Below are 19374 nucleotides of genomic sequence, written 5' to 3'. Positions count from 1 at the left end.
ACACACACACACACACACACACAACAAGGAGTCTGGTGGCACTTTAAAGACTAACAGATTTATGCACTCTATGCATCTGAAGAAGTGAGGTTTTTACCCACGAAAGCTTATGCCCAAATAAATCTGTTAGTCTTTAAGGTGCCACCAGACTCCTTGTTGTTTAAGGAGGGGTGGGAACCCAGAGAGGGACAAAGGATTCCCGCCTTTTGCAGAAGATATATAAGTGGGTGGAACAGAACAAAAGGGGCTGCGGACATGAGAAATCCCCTAGCTACCACCTGAGCTGGAACAAGGAGTATACCAGGGGAAAAGATTGGGCCCAGACTAGGAAGGCGTCCAGTCTGTGATAGAAGCTTATTGAAACATCTCTGAGGGTGAGTTTTTAATCTGTAATCACTTTTTCACTGTATTAGGCTTAGCCTTGCATGTTTTATTTTATTTTGCTTGGTAATTCACTTTGTTCTGTCTGTTATTACTTGGAACCACTTAAATCCTACTTTTTGTATTTAATAAAATCACTTTTTGCTTATTAACCCAGAGTATGTATAAATACCTGGAAGGGCAAACACCTGTGCATCGCTCTCTATCAGTGTTATAGAGGGTGAACAATTTATGAGTTTACCCTGTATAAGCTTTATACAGGGTAAACGGATTTATTTGGGGTTTGGACCCCACTGGGAGTTGGGTATCTGAGTGCTGGAGACAGGAGCACTTCTTAAGCTGTTTTCAGTTAAGCCTGCAGCTTTTGGGGGACGTAGTTCAGACCTGGGTCTGTGTTTGTAGCAGGCTAGCGTGTCTGGCTCAAACCAGGCAGGGCACTGAAGTCCCAAGCTAGCACGGAAAACAGGCTCAGAGGTAGTACATCAGGTGGCAGTCTCAAGGGGGTTGCTGTGATCCATCCTGTCACACCGGCGTTGCAAGATATTTATGTGCCAGATGCACTAGAGATTCATATGTCTCTTCATACTTCACCCACCATTCCAGAGGACATGTATCCATGTTGATAACGGGTTCTGCTTGATAACCATCCAAAGCAGTACGGACCGACGCATTTTCATTTTCATCATCTGAGTCAAATGCCACCGGCAGAAAGGTTGATTTTCTTTTTTGGTGATTCAGGTTCTGCAGTTTCCGCATCGGAGTGTTGCTCTTTTAAGACTTCTGAAAGCATGCTCCACACCCCGTCCCTCTCAGATTTTGGAAGACACTTCAGATTCTTAAACCTTGGGTTGAGTGATGTAGCTATCTTTAGAAATCTCACATTGGTACCTTCTTTGTGTATTGTCAAATCTGCAGTGAAAGTGTTCTTAAAATGAACAACATGTGCTGGATCATGATCCGAGACTGCTATAATATGAAATATATGGCAGAATGCGGATAAAACAGAGCAGGAGACATACAATTCTCCCACAAGGAGTTCAGTCACAAATTTAATTAAAGCATTTATTGTTTTTAAATGAGCATCATCAGCATGGAAGCATGTCCTCTGGAATGGTGGCCGAAGCACAAAGGGGCATACAAATGTTTAACAAAACTGGCACATAAATGCCTTGCAATGCTGGCTACAAAAGTGCCATGCAAACACCTGTTCTCACTTTCAGGTGACACTGTAAATAAGAAGCTGCCAGCATTATCTCCCATAAATGTAAACAAACTTCTTTGTCTTAGCAATTGGCTGAACAAGAAACAGGACTGAGTAGACTTGTAAACTCTAAAATTTTACATTCTGTTGTTTTTGAGTGCAGTTATGTAACAAAAAAAAAATCTATATTTGTAGGTTGCACTTACACAATAAAGAGATTGCACTACAGTACTTGGATGAGGTGAATTGAAAAATACGGTTTCTATTGTTTGTCATTTTTACAGTGCAATAATAAAAATAATATAAAGTGAGCACTGTCAACTTTGTATATTGTGTTGTAATTGAAATCAATATATTTAAAAATGTAGAAAAACATACAAAAATATTGAATAAATTTCAATGGGCCATCTATTGTTTAACAGTGCGATTAAAGCTGAGATTAATTTTTAACCTCAATTTTTTTTAGTTAATCGCGTGAGTTAACTGCAATTAATTGACAGCTCTACTGAATACAGATAGAACTTTTCTCAGTTAACCTAAGTGTTTGGGGGAGGGGAATAAAGATATTGTTATTGTCTATCAGACAGTGAACAATTTTATGAAACTTGCAGATGGGATTTCAAATTTTAAAAATTGTCTTCATCTATTGAAATTACATATGCAAAAATACTTGAATAAGAAGCATAATTTTTAACAGTGGAAAAATTATGAATGGTTAATATTAAAAAGCATATAGAGATATTGCTTTACCTTAGAGAAATATCCAACTAAGTGACAGCCTTTTTCATCATTTTTTGTAAGAACATAGAAAAGGAATGGCTCAACATCATAATACAACGTTTTGTGGTCCAGAAAGAGCTTGGCTAACAAGCAAAGATTTTGGCAATAAATTTTGCTCACATTTCCATCAACCTAAAAGAAAAAAAAAAAAAATCACACAGATAAATTTTTTTCCCCACAAAACCATTATTTCTCACATATTATTTTGCATAAAATGGTATCTTGTACTTACAGTATCCTTTAAGAACACCTGAAAAATGTAGTATTAAGGAAAAAAACGTTAATTTCAGAATAGAAATTCTCTATTAGTGCTAATTGTTTGCATTAGCAAGAATCTTCAGAAGATCTGGATTTATCAAACAATCAAGGTTCTCTGATCTGATAATTGGTCCAGTCAGACTTGGTTACATCTCTTTCACTTATTGCCCTATAATCAAACAGATATGAATAGCAGATAATGCAAACATTATTAAAGCTATCTTAAGCTCTGGATCATTACTGAAGGAGCTGCCCTCCAAAAGTAGAACAGATTGAACTGCATTATTCTGAGTCCCTGACGTGTAGGGCCAGCAAATGGGATGTCAGTTTGGTATTATACGCTGCAGTATGTTAGATATAATTAGAGAAGATAAAAATTCTACACTGGAGCAAAGATGCTACTGAGGAAGAGAAGTAAATTTTCACGCTAAGTACCATAATTAGTCTATGTCGGTTATAAGTATAAAGAATCAAGCTGTGATACTGATGGTTGCAGACAGGCTAGGCACAAGTGCAGATTTCTTTGATCACAATCAGTTTCTCCCTGAAATGAAAAGCATAGTCAATGTAAGCCGCCGAGTCTTTCCCCAAGATTCTTCTTCAGGGAAACGATTACTTGCAACTAGAGTTCTTTGATGATGGGACCATCTGTATTTCATTTACACAGAGAGCCTTCTGGTCTAGGCACAGCACCAGGAAGAAATTCCTGTATTATTATCCATTGCCAGAGTCAGTTTCTGGTGTGGCTTGGACAAGTCTCTGCTTTACCTGCTGTAAAGTGGGTAAGCACTAACCTCATAGGGGTATCTGGGGGTGGATCAGACAATATCTGTAAGTTAGCTTAAGATAAAAAAACATTTCTTATGAGTTAAGAAATACTTTTATCAAAAAGAACGAGGAGTACTTGTGGCACCTTAGAGACTAACAAGTTTATTTGAGCATAACTTTTTGTGGGCTAAAACCCACTTCATCGGATGCATGCAGTGGAAAATACAGTAGGAAGATATATATCAGGGGCTGGCAACGTTCAGCACGCGGCTCACCAGAGTAAGCACCCTGGCGGGCCGGGCCAGTTTTATTTACCTGCTGATGCGGTAGGTTCGGCCGATTGCGGCCCCCACTCGCTGTGGTTCACCGTCCCGGGCCAATGGGGGCGGCGAAAAGCGGCGTGGGCGAGTGATGTGCTGGCCGCGGCTTCTCGCCGCCCCGATTGGAGAACATGAAAAAATGGGTGTTGCCATTCTAACTATAACGAGAGTGATCAATTAAGGTGGGCTATTAGCAGCAAGAGAAAAAAACCTTTTGTAGTGATAATCAGGATGTCCCATTTCTAACAGTTGACAAGAAGGTGTGAGTAACAGTAGGGGGGGAAATTAGCACGGGGAAATAGTTTTTACTTCTCTATGCAAAAGAATAAATGGACACAAATCAGATGCCAAGAATTATAACATTCAAAAACAAGTCGAAGAACACTTCAATCTCCATGGTCACTCAATTACAGACCTCAAAGTCGCAATACTCCAACAAAAAAACTTCAAAACCAAACTCCAACGAGAAACTGCAGAATTGGAATTAATTTGCAAACTGGACACCATTAAATTAGGCTTGAATAAAGACTGGGAGTGGATGGGTCATTACACAAAGTAAAGTATCAAAGGGGTAGCCGTGTTAGTCTGGATCTGTAAAAGCAGCAAAGAGTCCTGTGGCACCTTATAGACTAACAGATGTATAGGAGCATGAACTTTCGAGAGTGAATACCCACTTCTTCGGTATTTCCACTACATGCATCTGAAGAAGTGGGTATTCACCCACGAAAGCTCATGCTCCTATACGTCTGTTAGTCTATAAGGTGTCACAGGACTCTTTGCTGCTTTTACACAAAGTAAAAACTATTTCCCCATGTTACTTATTTTTTCCCTACTGTTACTCACACCTTCTTGTCAACTGTTAGAAATGGGACATCCTGATTATCACTACAAAAGGTTTTTTTCTCCTGCTGATAATAGCCCATCTTAATTGATCACTCTCATTATAGTTAGTATGACAACACCCATTTTTTCATGTTCTCTCTGTGTGTATATATATCTTCCTATTGTATTTTCCACTGCATGCATCTGATGAAGTGGGTTTTAGCCCATGAAAGCTTATGCTCAAATAAATTTGTTAGTCTCTAAGGTGCCACAAGTAGTCCTCGTTCTTTTTGCTGATACAGACTAACACGGCTACTGCTCTGAAATACTTATTTATAATCTCACACATAGTACCTAACAATTTCAGAAGTATTTTAAGCACACTCATGCAACTGACTCCCTTGTACGAAACTGGGGATTTTTTTGTTTTTTTACACACATGCAAACAAGTAATAAAAACAAATGATAAAGTCAGCCTTAATTAAATTTTAAAAAACTTGTAATGGTTAACTAAAGACATTTCAGTTCCTCTAAAAACGTTGGCAATGAATATTGGATTTTGTTTTTCAACTCTCCTAAAAGAGGAAGTGTCCAATTGTTATGTTGTTTCAATGGAAGACTTCCTTGATATTAAAAAAAATTCCTAGAAACAGACAATCCTTTAAAACATTCTATACGTTATTTTGTGAAAGAGCATTCATGTGAAGATGGAAAGGCATTCCGTAACTTTCTGATAAGACCAGCTTGTTCAGCAGTTCAATGGGGAAAAATGGACTACAATCTCAGACACCAATGTTTGCTAGACTAGAATGGAGTAATAAATTATGACAATAAGTCTCCTCTTAGATCTGTCAAAATTTTCCACTGGAAGGAAGGCATACATAAACATAAGATGCCCTGGGGCACTTTCTGCTCCTTGGAGAAACAGAAGGAGAATAAGAGCCCATCCCCTTCTCTGTCCTGTCATGCAGGGAATGAATGGGTGCAATCACTTTATCTTGTTGGAAGTCTGCAGAATTTCTATCAACTCCTCATTGGGTTTCTGCAGCTATCAAAATTAGAAGTAATGGCCCCAGCCAACACTTCAACCAAACTGAAAAAGTTAGTCTTCAAAAGTCTCAGTAATCCTATCCAAGAGTCTCAAGTACAGAAGGAAAAAAGGGCCATCTAATGAATCCAGATTTTCCTTCCATAAAATATTCTCTCTTCCATGGCTCTTTTTGAGAGACCCTTAAGAATGCTTAAAAAAAAAAGAAAAATGAAGGGCTGAATAAGTTTTGATGTATGGATTGATGGCAGCTCATAGAATAACATTAACATAATGGCAGATTCACCTATTGCCCTACTCTGTATTAGCAGGTATTAGACGAATCCAGTAGAGAGGAACAGGTTAATCATATTCAGTGGTGACTCACTGGGAAAAGTGCAGCTTTTTATACTCTGGGAAAGTTTAAGGAAGGAGGGAGTAACTCTCTGGATGAGAGAACTAGGGTGTTACTCACCTGTGTCATGGGAAAACCATGGGAGCAGAAATATCTGGGAGAAAAAAAATGTAGGCTGGGGGAAATGAGCAACTAGTAGGAGGAACACAAAGGGGGCACCAGCTAAAGGGGGGCACGTGACCCCCGTGACTTTTCCCTGCCCCGCTCTCCACATGACCCCCCCCACATAACTCATCCCCACACCCAGCCCGGGAGCCCCACACTCTGCTCCAGTCCCCCTGGCATGTGTGGGGCCACTAATGCACTCTCCCCTGCGGCCTCTGGCCATGCTGCCTGCCTGGGTTGTAGGCAGCATGGCTGAAGGCTGCTTGGGAGAAAGTAGCCACTGCGTACTGCACCAGGCAGCATGGACGGAAGAGAAGAGGCTCTGGCCCCACCTCTTCCCTTCTGATTCTGGCCGTGCCCCTTCATCTTCCCGGCTGCTGGCCTTGCTCCCCTCCCCATCCCCAGCATTTTGGGGAGGGTCATGTGACCCTTTGGGCTCCCCACATGAGTTGCCATTGGCTGGGGTTGGTGCAGTTTTAATTCAGAATTTTCTTTTAGTTAAGAAGATGAAATCTGTGAATGACTAGAACAAGTGCTAAGGTTTGGTTCAGTTACATGGGGACTCCACCAGATTACATATCAGTATTTCAAGACATGGAATAGACAAGCGTACTTGCAGGGGTAACAAATATATTTACACAATATGAAAGTGCTAGGTAGTGGCATTTTTTAAAATTCTGAATTATTTTTCAGTATTGATAGTCAGAAATACTTGTGCCATTCTTCTGAGAGAATTAAGATGGTCCTAAGACCCTGGAAGTCTTTTCTGCTAGTAGTATTAGTACTGGTGCTTAAGAAATATGAGTAAGTAGGTTAGGGTAATTGGGTGCAGCAATGACACTTGAAGCCATGATAAAGAATACTCATTAGTTAAGCTCAAGGGTCTTTTCACAATGGAGCAATGTGGTCAAAAGTCCTTAAGAGATTAGCTCCAAAATGTCCCAAAGAATTATATTCTATTTGGTTTCATTTCTGAACTAATTAAATTAAAGGCAGTTTACCTTGACCCGACTTGTAACAGGCTGTGAAAGTAATATAGATAGCTAACAGGTTCAGCCTGAGACCCAACACACCCTGGCAGAATGCCTCAGGAGATATTTCTCAGGCTCTCTGTAGAGGGAATAACTTTAATTTCAAAATTTAACTTCTGAACATAAGAATGGCCATACTGGGTCAGACCAAAGATCCATCCAGCCCAGTATCCTGTCTGCCAACAGTGACCAAAGCCAGGTGTCCCAGAGGGAGTGAAGCTAACAGGTAATGATCAAGTGATCTCACTCCTGGAGTCCTAAATCAACCACGCAGAAAACTTAAGTGAGGAAAACGTTAACTTTGCATTTCCTATACAGTCAACAGTCATGCTCATTGTTCTCTTCCTTCTCCAAATAATCAGAGTGTCACAACTGAATGTCTATAAAAGGTCTATAAAATCATGAACCATGAATGGTGTGGAGAAAGTGAACAGGGAAGTGTTATTTATCCCTTCACATAACACAAGAACCAGGGGACAACCAATGGAATTAATAGGCACTGGGTTTAAAACTAACATAAGGAAGTATTTCTTCACACAACACACTGTCAACCTGTGGAACTCATTGCCATGGGAAGTTGTGAAGGCCAAAAGTATAACTGGGTCCAAAAAAGAATTAGATAAATTCATGGAGAATAGGTTAATCAGTGGCTAATAGCCAAGATGGTTGTAGAGCAATCCCATGCTCTGGATGTCCCTAAACCTCTGACTGTCAGAAGCTGGGACTGGACGACCAGGGATGAATCAATCAAAATTGTCCCAATTGTTCATTCCCCAAAGCATCATGCATTGGCCACAGTCAAGAGACAGAATGCTGGGCTAGATGGACCACTGATCTGATCCAGTATGACTGTTCTTATGTAATGGGTAGAAAGGAAAAAAGAAGGGTGCCCTTATCATCTGACCAGAAGTAAAAGAACATGTAGTTGGAAGATATAGTTTCAATATACATCTAAAAGCATGCTGCACCAGAAGGCTAGAAAGCTCTTAAATTCTACATAACTTATGAGTACACAGGATATAAAAGGTGGGGAAAAGTGAAAGAGGAGACTTATTTTTTGAGTACAATATGAATATTAGTGGGGAAATATTTACAGTAGAACCTCACAGTTACGAACACCTCGGGAATGGAGATTGTAACTCTGAAATGTTTGTAACTTTGAACAAAAGTTCAAAGGTATGGTTGTTCTTTCAAAAGTTTACAGCTGAACATTAACTTAATACAACTTTGAAACTTGTTGCTTTCCCTTTATTTTATTTTTTAATATTTTATACATTTAACTCTGTACTGTATTTGCCTTTTTTGGGTAGGGGGTCTCTGCTGCTGCCTGATTGTGTACTTCCAGTTCCAAACGAGGTGGTCTGGTTAACAGGTCAGTTTGTAACTCTGGTGTTCGTAACTCTGAGGTTCTACTGTAATACAGTTTTATCTTTTTCTACTGTGGCCTTCAACTGGTATATAATCAACAAATACATGTAAGTTTTTCTTTTTTAAACAATCTGGATTTTAATATACCTACCTCAAATACTGAAAGATCATTTCTTCTGTAGATTTCATTGGCTGGAGGATGGAACCAACCACACTTCTTTGAGTGTCTTAGCAAAATGTTTTTACTTTTCATATATTTAAGACAGAATTCACACAGGTAAAGCTTTGATAGCCTGTTGAAGTATAAAAATCATGAAGAGTTTTAGAGTGTTGTTACAGTTATAAACTCTGTGACCAAAAATCACGTTCTTCCTCTCCACCCATCTTAAAAATATTTGAACAGACTTGAATTAAACTGTATTTCTGTGTGTGCCAAATATGCACCACATGGGGAAGGTTAAAACAGGCATGCATTATTTGAAAGTAATGCACAGAGATTCATGTAAGTGATTTTCTCCTAAATGAGATGAAAGGCTTTATTACATAGTAGAGTTGATTCAGCTGAGTCAGAAGTGAAGAATGCCTCATCTTGGCTGATCTATGGCCTGGACTGTCATTAGCTGCCTCACCAAATCACAGAAATTAGAGAAAGAGAAGACCAACTAGATCACCTAGTTTCATAGAATCTTAGGACTGGAAGGGGCCTTGAGAGGTCATCTAGTCCAGTCCCCTGCACTCATACTGCCAGAACAGTAAATCCCTGCAGTAAATGTTCTATCATAGGTTTATCCTCATTTTGAACTACAGAAACCGAAGGACACTGTTGCTTAAACTAATTATATTATAATATCTTTGGAGCAGAGGCCAATTTACATGTGCTCTAAAAGCAACTAGCATGTCCTGGGACTGTATATAGGTGGTTATCATGATTTACTTCCTTCAAGTATTTGTAGGCACTTATGTCCACATTTCCATCATCATTTCATCAACCTATAGACATTTATTTCTTAATCTTTCCTGGAAAATCATCCCTGAAGACTTTTAATCATGTATATTTTTTCTCCTATATCTGCACCTTTTTGGTAATTTGGTGCCTAAAACTGCACCTATTCTAGGAAGAACTGCTTCCATCACCATAAAGAGGCATTATCAATTCTCCATTCCACAATGTAATGCCTTTTGCAAGTGCAGCCAAGAATCACAATGCCTATTTTAGATGCCATATCACACTGTTGGTTCATACTAATGCTATCACCTCAGCCTCCTTGTTGCTCCCTGTAGCTGGTTGCTCAGTCCCCAGTTTGGCAGAATTGAGGAAAGTTTACAAATAAGTGAAGTAGGCTGTTGCCACTGGAAAGTCCTCTAGTTAATAAAATGAAATCAGTCTTATCCAGTATTCTTCTGTTCCCTTGATTTCAGTATATTCTGTTCACAATACACAGCTCATTCTCAGTGGAAGAGGGAAATACCAGCTTGGGGGGTGGGGGAGATAAAGGCAGGATTTGCAATAAAGGGACAACTAGGAACTTGTACAAAATTAATAAGACTGCAAAAGAAGTGCTGTAGAAGTAATAGTTTTGGGTGCTGCCTCAATGTGTTAGTCAAATTTAATCTCAGCTGAAACACTGTGAAACAAAAGAACAGGATGAAGCTCCCATCCTCACCATCACATAAAAAGAAACAGTAATCTTGACCACTCTGTTACCTTGCATATTCCTGCGGATAAGGTGAAGAGTACCAGGTCTGGATCTCATACTTCCCGAATTCTATCACTGAAGGGTACCGGCCATTTGTTTCACTGCTGTTTTTACATCCAATTTTCTGTCAGGTGTAACAAAAGCAAAATGTTTCAGTTATAAGGAATGAGAGGAGGGTCAATTCACATCTTCATTTTCTCTTGGTTAAGATTAGAAAACTTTCAAGTTTCTCTGACATGATTAGTTGTTAGAAGTCTCTGGAAATGGTCAAATGTGGGACTAGAACCCAGGCTGCAGAAAGCCTGGCAGGATTGGAGTGCAGCAGTAAAATCTGGCTGTAAGCTCCATTCCACTGGAGGGCCTGGCGCTGGATGATGCTGCCCACAAAACAGGCAGGGCTGGCAGAGGCTGGGCCCAGCTAAACAGGTTTCCTGATTCAGTAAATCTCACAGGCAGTTGGCAGAGCTTGTCTGGAGTCCTGGCTCAAATTCCAAGAAGTCCTTCCCAGCAGAACCAAATGAAGAAGGATGGTGACATTGGGAGCACCTGCTTTACCCCAGAAGTGGGCTTACCCCTCCTGCAAGCAGGTGCTGTGGGTACCGAGGGTTCAATTTGCAACCTCCAGTGTCAACAGGGTGTTAAAATAAGTTAACTGTAGCTGAGATGACGGTAGTCCACTTGGTAGGACAATGACCTCTAGTGTCCACAGAGGAGGTTAAATGGGGGGGGGGGGGGGGAGAGAGAGAGAGAGAGTGTGTGCGCGCGCGCGCACCTTAATCAATAAATCCAAGAGAATATACTCTGACCTGTGGGAGAGGGATGAGAATTTATTTATAAAGAGAAGTAGCTAGCAGCAAACTAAGAGGTAAAATCCTCAATAGTCAATCTCAAACTAGGCCGAAACACTTAGGGCTGAGATTGTCCCTAACTTACACTGTGTGTCTATACCAGACATATTCTTGGTATTTGCACTTCTGGCCTGCAAGGGGAAGTTTATTACTGAGAGCCAAGCTAGACTCCCTTAAAAAAGACTGAGGGGTTGGACGAGGGCTTGCACAGGAGATCACATGTCTAGATTCAGACACAACCCTGGAAAAAATGGTAGTAGTGGGTGTTATGTTCACCCTCCATCCCATACTCTCAGAGATGCAGTTTTTGCCTGTCTCCTTGAGCTCCACCTGTGAATAGAACCTTCCACAATGAGGTTCAAAGAAAAAATCTTGTCCTTTCACACTGGCACAGGAAAGTAAAAGCCCTTTTTGCTAGAGGGAAATCCAGTTTGTACGTCGGGGGCTCTCTCAGCCAAGTATATAAGGAGCAAGGGAAGAAATACAGCCTCAGCAGGGTATATATTTATAACACATATTAAAGAGAGCATTATAGCACCAGCTGGTGCAATAGTTTTAGGCAGATCCAGCTCACAACATTTCAATGACCATAATAATCTTATAGACTATTAAAATAACTGGGCAACATAAAGCAGTGAAGTTATATACTGATCATAAAATCCAGTTTTGCATTTCTTATAGAAGAGTGACAGGACACAGATTATCTGGTGGCTTTTCATAGTGCCTGCTTTCTGCATGGGGGGAGAGGGAGGGTAAAAATGCACACCTCCTAGTTACCAACACCTACATTTTCAAAGGGCTCATCAGGATTTTAGCCTTTGATTTCTTGTCTAGCAAACAGGAGCCAGATATCTAAAATCCACAAGTGTCACTCATCTGGTTCACTCCACTGGGATGACAGGGCTCCAGTCTAAGGGAATACTACTGTATACAGAACATCTCCACTAGACATTCATCAAGTATGAAACACTAGGTCAAAGGAGCATATCAAAAATACCATGAGGCCGAATGAACACTGGAAAAATAATTCAATGTTAATTTATAAAGGTAATTGAATTGACCACAACATGCTTCATTACTGAAATGATTTTCAGTCAGTCTTACCTCCAGAGAAAGTTCCCGAGCCTGCTTAAAAACGTCCACATCCTCCTCTGTAACAATTTCCTTTCTCCCCACCAGAATTACATCTGTATTTTCTTGTTTGATGCTTATTTTGATTTCTGTATCTGTTATTTAAAACCAGCAGAAGGTTTATTCACAGACATGAAGACCACATGCCTTACAGTTCCTGTGTGGTACTCCTAAATAGCACTGTAGGCAGTGACGGCTCTTAGAAACTCCCATTCTAGTTTAGATTTGGAATCCTTTATACCTGTTATAGCAACTATGCCCCACCGCCCTCTCTAGTTTTTAAAATTGCAGCTGCAGGAGCAATTTTCAGTATTTTCTTGTGTATCTCTTTTAGGCCTTTATAGGCTAGTTCAACTGTACTATATGAATTCTGAACACAAACCTCCTGAAACTGTTAAGGTGATACTAAGTATATGTACAATGTATTCTAAGTCTCCAATGCTATCTCTCTATAAAAATAAAAAATCTGTGTCCCCTTCAGTGCTAGTTTAAACAAAAAACCTTTTTAAAAAATTAGGAGACCAGTGCTATGTTAAATGTACATTCAGACATTATAAATATATTTTCTCTTACTTAAATAAAAATAATCAGAAAAAGGACATTATACAGCAGTACAGATCAAGTGTTGTGGAAACTGCAGCAGGATGGAATTGGTCATGAAAAAGCAATGGAGCAGAGGGAAATGAAGAATTGAAATGTCCATCATTATAAGCACTGACAGCACACAATCATAATGACAGCACTACTGCCAGAGAAAGGGCAGGGGAAAGAACAAGGAAGTAGCATGAAAGTGGCTACTCATGCGGTACTACAAAGCCATAAGCAACGTTATGAAGGCATTTGGGGCTCCTAGTGCCACTACAGATGCAAAAATAATAATAAAACGGTGGTATAGTATTAGTCAGAAAAAACATTTTTGAGGTTTAGTCAGCATTAGGTAAAAGGTCAAAGTTTCATTGCTTTTGTATGAGAGTGAAGTAAGAATAAGAGAAATAGCTAAGACCTATGTGACAAAATAAGAATTTTGGTTTTGGACGGGACGCAGGTTTGGTTGGAGCTTTGACCTTTGCTTACCATCATCCTGATCAGGTTTAATCCTTCCGTCTGCCAAGCTCCCCTTCCCTGGTGAGGGGGTCCCCATCTGAGGGGTCACTTTATACTTTAATCTGCCTAGAATCCTGTGCTTTTTAAGGAAAGTTGTTCGCTTGAAGTGAGCAATTGCTTTAAAAGCACGTCCTCTAGACACACCCCATCCAGAGGTGGAGGAATGAGAAATAAACCTACTTCTAATCTCTTTCTTTCCATAGAAATGGGTATTAGATTTTGATGTGGAAGATAACTCTGGTTTACGACGCATACGTTTGGGTGGTGCATAACTCGGGTGTCCCTTTTTTCGAGACTGTCCCTGGATGGTATATATATGAGAAAGTCCATCAAAGAGTCCCTTTAGCTGACTGTTATTAGGAAGGCTGCTAAAGGAGGGTGCACTTGACTGACTGGAAGAACTTTGGGGAGAGTTAGAAGAGGTGGAAGTGCAGGATTTTTGTGAACTGGGGCTCTGACCAGAGATGGGAGTTTGGGGTGGAAGTGAAGAAGGTGGAGGTTTTAGCTTTTGTGTGGTACCTGTAGCCAACACATGAGAAGTGCATGACTGTTTCTGAGAGACCTTTTTCCTTGGACGATAGTGCTTTGAAAAGTCTATTATTTCACCTCGTGATCTGCGACCATCGGGTGATGGTGTAAAAAACTTAGTAAGGCCATCAATGAGCCCTTTGGTTTTCTTGTTAACTTTAAGTGTAGAGGCAGATATGTAGGTGGAGGTGGTGGTGATTTTGGTGGTGGCACCAGGCCGAGTGGGGTCTGTAACAGGCAATCTGCTGCTTGAATCCTTCACAGATGCAGCATGACCAGATGAAGGTGTGGTACAGACTTTAGTCTTTTGACCCCTACCAGGTGACCCCCTTCCTGTGAATGCATTCATGGATCCTTCATCACTGGTTACAGACCTATGCAAAAATTTGGAAAATAAAATCAGTATTAAAAAAAACTACAAAAACTGCTGTCAAAACAGTTCTATATAAAACATATATGCCATTGCACTTAAAAGTCAAGAGTGGAACAATGACCCTTAAAATATTTATGCACTACTGACATATGATTCCCTGAATGAAAGTGAGTCGCTGATACCTATCAGATTTCACTGGGTAGTCCATAGCATGTACCAATAGTAAGGGGGTGGGATAGAAAAGTCTTCAGTATATACAACACATATTTTAAGGAAAAATATTCTCTCTTTTGAGAGAGAAAAATTGTTAATATACTGGTTTTGTTCACATCAACCACTTCACTTCTGTGAAATCTGTAACATACATCCAGAAGATGCACATGTCCTGGGCTACAAAGTATACACAGCACATCAAACATGTTATTGATTTCAGCAGAATGTTCACTAAAAGACAGTAGAGGTGATCCACCAGTATGGGGAAATAATACAGCCAATCTTCAGGAAACTGATATTTTTGTATGATTTTATTAGATTACACTGATGAAATTAGTATTTTTTTTTTATAAAAGACCATAAAAATATCCCTTTAAAAAAAATGAAACTCAAGGCGGAATGAGGTAGTTTTTATGCACAGCACTACCCATACAGCTAACAAAGCGACCTCTCTATTTAACAAAATAAAAGTATAGTTAAAGCAAAAAATAGAGAGATAGAGGGAAACAGCAAAAGCATAAATAAAATAATGATCAAAGAAAAGTCGTAACTGGGTTAGGCATGACATGGAAGAGCTTGAGGAGAAGTTTACTAAGAATGAGCAGAGAGCATGCTCGAGGCCAAAGCTTGCATTAAAAAATGCTGATTTAGCTGATGGCTAATGACTGAATGAGAAAACAGAACACTGAAGGAAATATTGAAGAATGGTATTTTGTTGAAGTAAATACAAACTGAACAGCTGAGGTTATTCATAGTAAAGAAATACATGTAATCAGGAAGTGTTATACTGCAAACCCAAACAAAGCTGCATAATTACATCAAATTATTCCACTCCCTCTTCTCTCCCCCAAATGCATCCTTACATTTATTTAAAACATTTGTGTATTTTGCAGAGGAAGGTTTCCTTCCACAGATTTTTCCCTTCTTAATTGTGAAGCTGAAACAATTAATTTCAACAGATTACTTTTAGTTAGAGAAGGAACAGCCTGGGGCTACCATCTGGTACCTGAACTCCAAGAGCCCACCAGCCATAAAACTAGGCCCTGCTTCACTCCCACACATCACTGAATTTGGGTAGCTGAAGAGCTCTTACAATTCCCAATCGTGTTTAAAAATAATGTCTTTTTTCTAAAGTCTTCTGAATCTGTTGATGCCAGAAGTTCATATTTCTAGCTACAACACCTATTGTCAGTACCAGATGTGCCAATAACCATCAGTGCCCAGAGGTTAACAAGCATCTGGTGTTATTTAATCTCCTGCTGTAACTTGCCTGTTCAGGTTTCCATACAGAGATCCTTTTAAGCAATGCTATTCCACTAGTACCGGATAAGATTCCATACATTATATCAAAAGGGCTAAGCAGCTTGAGCAACTTTATGCACATTAAGGTCCAGCCCCATATGAAAGATGGCTAGATTCGCTACCTCCCATACCCTCATGCTGCTTTTAAAGTGGGATTATTTCTGCAGTAGATTCCACCTAGGGAATTATTCTTCTCTAGTCTTCTTACCCATCCTTGTAAATTAAGATATAATCCCATTTTTAAAGAATATTGTTCAATGGGAAACCATACACTCTTTTTAGTTTTAATGACAGAAATACATACATACAATTGAGAAAACGGGGAAATAATTTATTCTTGGACAAATCCTGCAAATCAGTCACCAGGATTACCCAAGAATCCTCGGACACAAGTGGGGAATGAGATTTTTATAGTCAAAACCATCATGCAAGCTCTTTCGGAGGACTTGCCCATTTTTAAATGTAGTATTTATTATATGGTTGTGGTGCAATGACCCAAATAGCTAAAGGTAAGAGTGGTACCACATTCCATTCTAAATGTTTCCACTTTGTTTTAGCAGAAGTGAAATCAAGGCCCTCAGGTGCCAACTGCAACATGCACCATGCTTGGGTGATCAGATTTCAGCATCCCAAACTTGGACCAAATTTCTCACTAGGGACTAGGTAGTGAGGAGGATAATGGGGCAGCAGCACTACTACAGTGAGGCTGAGATAGCTCTTCCTTTTTTTTTTTTTTTTTTTATTAAACTTCTACCCTTGTACTTATCCACAAAGTGAAGTAGAGAGTCTAGGGTTTCCCCTCCCCACTCCCTTGCTGGTGTGCTTCTCACAGTCCCCTGGTTAATATCTTCATTTCTCCCCAGGGCTCCTCCAGCCCTACCAGGGACATGGAGAAGCCAGAGGGATGGCAAAGCTGGAAAATCCCTCATTTTCCTCCACACAGGTGCCCCTCGATGTCCCCTTCATTACCAATACTTCTTCGAAAACAAAGGGCCAAAAACTTGGTTAATGCAGAGTTAAGGTTGCCAGTAGTGCCTCATATGCTTTCAGAATATCAAATGCACCTGTACTTAAATCTAAGGTGATGACTCCCGTACCGCTGCCCTCCTGCAATTAGTAACAGGCACTGGGACAAATCAAAACCTGACGTACCTCTAATAAAATCTGCACTCAGTTTTGTCCAACTCAATGCTACATTGTTACTGCTCTTCACACGTTCTTACTGACACTGGGCTAGGCTCATAGCTCACTGATCCAGAGCTTAGTTGCAGCAAGTCACCATAGCTCACATAGCTTACAGCCATGTAAGGAGAGGTGCAGCTGATGCTAGAGGAATCAGGAATCTCTCTCTCTTTTTGTCTCTCTGTGATACACAGGAGGGCTGAGCAGACACCAGTTGTTAAAATGTCTGTAGAGTTTTAGTTTGCAATGTTGTTGTATCCATGTCAGTCCCAGGTATTACAGAGACAAGATGGGTGAGGTAATATCTTTTATTGGACCAACTTCTGTTGGTAAGAGAGACAAGCTTTTGAGCTACACAGAGCTCTTCTTCAGTTCTTAAGGCTGCTGTAACAACTGCTACTGTCACCTCCAAATACTGGCATTCCACTGTGCGTGCAATAAGACAGGGAAATATAAGAGTGCTTCATCCATTTCTAACACTGTCTTGCATATTCTCAGTGCCCATTAGAACTCCACATTATCTGCGCTGGCTTTCACAAAGTACCATGTGCCCTCTCTGTCCTGCTCTACTGCTCTAGGGAGGTTCTAGCAGCTTGGTGGCACACAACAGTGCACTGCCAGTCTCAGTCAGGGCTAGGTAAAGGTGATTGGCTAGGACAAGGATGAACAGGTGTTAGAATCTGGCAACTCTGGTGGTTTGTTGAGAGTAAGTGAAGTGGGTGAATATAGGTCATGCCTAGCTAATTTGTGTTTACTAAACCTGACCTACACTCGACCTAATAGTTTCCAGCACACTACTCTTGTGCACTTTTCACACTGTCCTCCAGCTGCTCAGGAAGAGTACAGTCCTATGCTCTCTCACAGTCACGTAAGGGGGCAGGGTTAAGGTTTTGTGGGACACTTCCTCTAACAATATATATCCCAGTTGTCAAAGGTTTGGGTTTGTTTTACTGTAACTCTTTATTTGTTAGTCATTCAGAGGTTTAAGTATAGGTGCATATGACATTCTGGAGAAGTATAAGATGCTGCCAGTCAACCTTAACACTGCATTAACCAAGTTTTTAGGCAGTGAATAGTAGATTTTTGACAATGTGGAGTGAAGAAACCTTAGGACGGTCTTAGGTGTGTAGAGAAAAATTTGATAGGGGCCATAGGACTGGGGCAAGTAGTAGAGTTCATTAATGATTATGAAGCTCTCCTACAGTACAGTGATGAGAGTCACAAAAGTACAAATGAATAGCACTGGAGAAAAGCGTTGAAGGGCACATGCGGGGGCAAAGGTAGGAACATGTGTTGGACAGTGACATGCTACTATCCTTATTATCTCGCTTTGCAGATTCAAATAACCCATTCCTCACATTCAACATTAATGCAAAAGTTTGACTCAACTTCTCTGCTGGGCCCAATGTGCTACCAACTCAGCAACCTGCCTCTCTGATCGTCACCTCTCTCTTTGATTTTGCCACAATAGTGGGAATATCCAGGGTACAACCTGAAGCACGGTAGTACAGCAATAAAGAAGTGGAGAAAGGGGATGGCAAAGGAACTTCATTGTGAAATGGAGGTGTCAACTGAGTGATCATCATCCCAGATCTGCTGAACTTGGTCCTAAAACCTACTGATGCGGTTGCCAAAAACATAGAACAATCCTGGAGAACAGGAGATCTATTCACTCTAACTATGCAGCAGTGTCTGCACAATCATCTTCTCCTTCTAACACCACAATGTTGGACAGAAGGTCACTGAGCTCCCATAAAGGATGCTACAAATAAATCTACTTTTTAACATTCGCACCTAATTCCTAAATAATAATTGTCATTATTAGATGAGCAAAAAGTAATTCATGTGCTCTAGACCTTGCAAGCTGATGCTATAGTGTCAAGATGTGGCAATCAATGTGTGCATACATCACTGAACTTCACTCTTGCAACAAGAAATGTATGAGTGATTGCCACAGATGTTCTTATTGCGAAGTTGATGAAATGAATCAATGAGATGGCTTTACATTTTGCCTTTTTTTTAGGATGTCTTTTTAGTCCATGCTATGGATGTTTCTTGCTTTGCTCTGTTTTCTCTTGTGTGTGAGCATGAAAAGATGGTGAAAAGGACAAGAGACATAGCTCCTCCACCTACAACAGCCCTCCCTCCAGCTTTAAGATGTCCAACAAGTCTGTGTTCAGTTACATAAACATTCACTGGGAAGGTGGGTGCCAAAGGTGCTACAGGTTCCTCTTCTCTCCGACACTAAATATCCCATGGGCTGGAGAAAAGCATGAGGAACTGCAGCCCACTCCCCTCCTGACTGGCGTCTACTTAGCAGCAGCAAAGGTCAAAAAAGTTATTTTTCCAAAGTAACTCTGGACTCAATAGCTCAGTCTCATGGATACCTCTGGGGCTTGAACTGAGCACTGACTCATTATGGAGCTTGTGTTGTAGGTAGGGATTTTATAGCTATTAAGAGGGAATTTGTACCAATATTAGGAGATAGCAAGCAGCATTTCTGAAATAGCATATTCTTGC

At 40.3% G+C, this 19374-nt stretch overlaps 1 protein-coding gene across 1 annotated transcript in view; it reads right to left on the bottom strand.

Annotated features, from left to right (window-relative positions):
- The window catches only part of KAT6B (lysine acetyltransferase 6B), a gene marked incomplete in the record, with an annotated part of 194026 nt that overhangs the window by 58121 nt on the left and 116531 nt on the right, over positions 1-19374 (bottom strand). Inside the window, 5 exon segments of the mRNA XM_034775361.1 lie at positions 2333-2494; positions 8628-8769; positions 10182-10297; positions 12126-12247; positions 13227-14158. Coding sequence (XP_034631252.1) covers positions 2333-2494; positions 8628-8769; positions 10182-10297; positions 12126-12247; positions 13227-14158 — 1474 coding nt within the window.

This window comes from Trachemys scripta, chromosome 7, assembly GCF_013100865.1.
Source record: "Trachemys scripta elegans isolate TJP31775 chromosome 7, CAS_Tse_1.0, whole genome shotgun sequence".
Classification (NCBI taxonomy): Eukaryota; Metazoa; Chordata; order Testudines; family Emydidae; genus Trachemys; species Trachemys scripta.
Note: the sequence above shows the minus strand (reverse complement) of the source record. Positions and strands in the feature narration are given on the sequence as shown.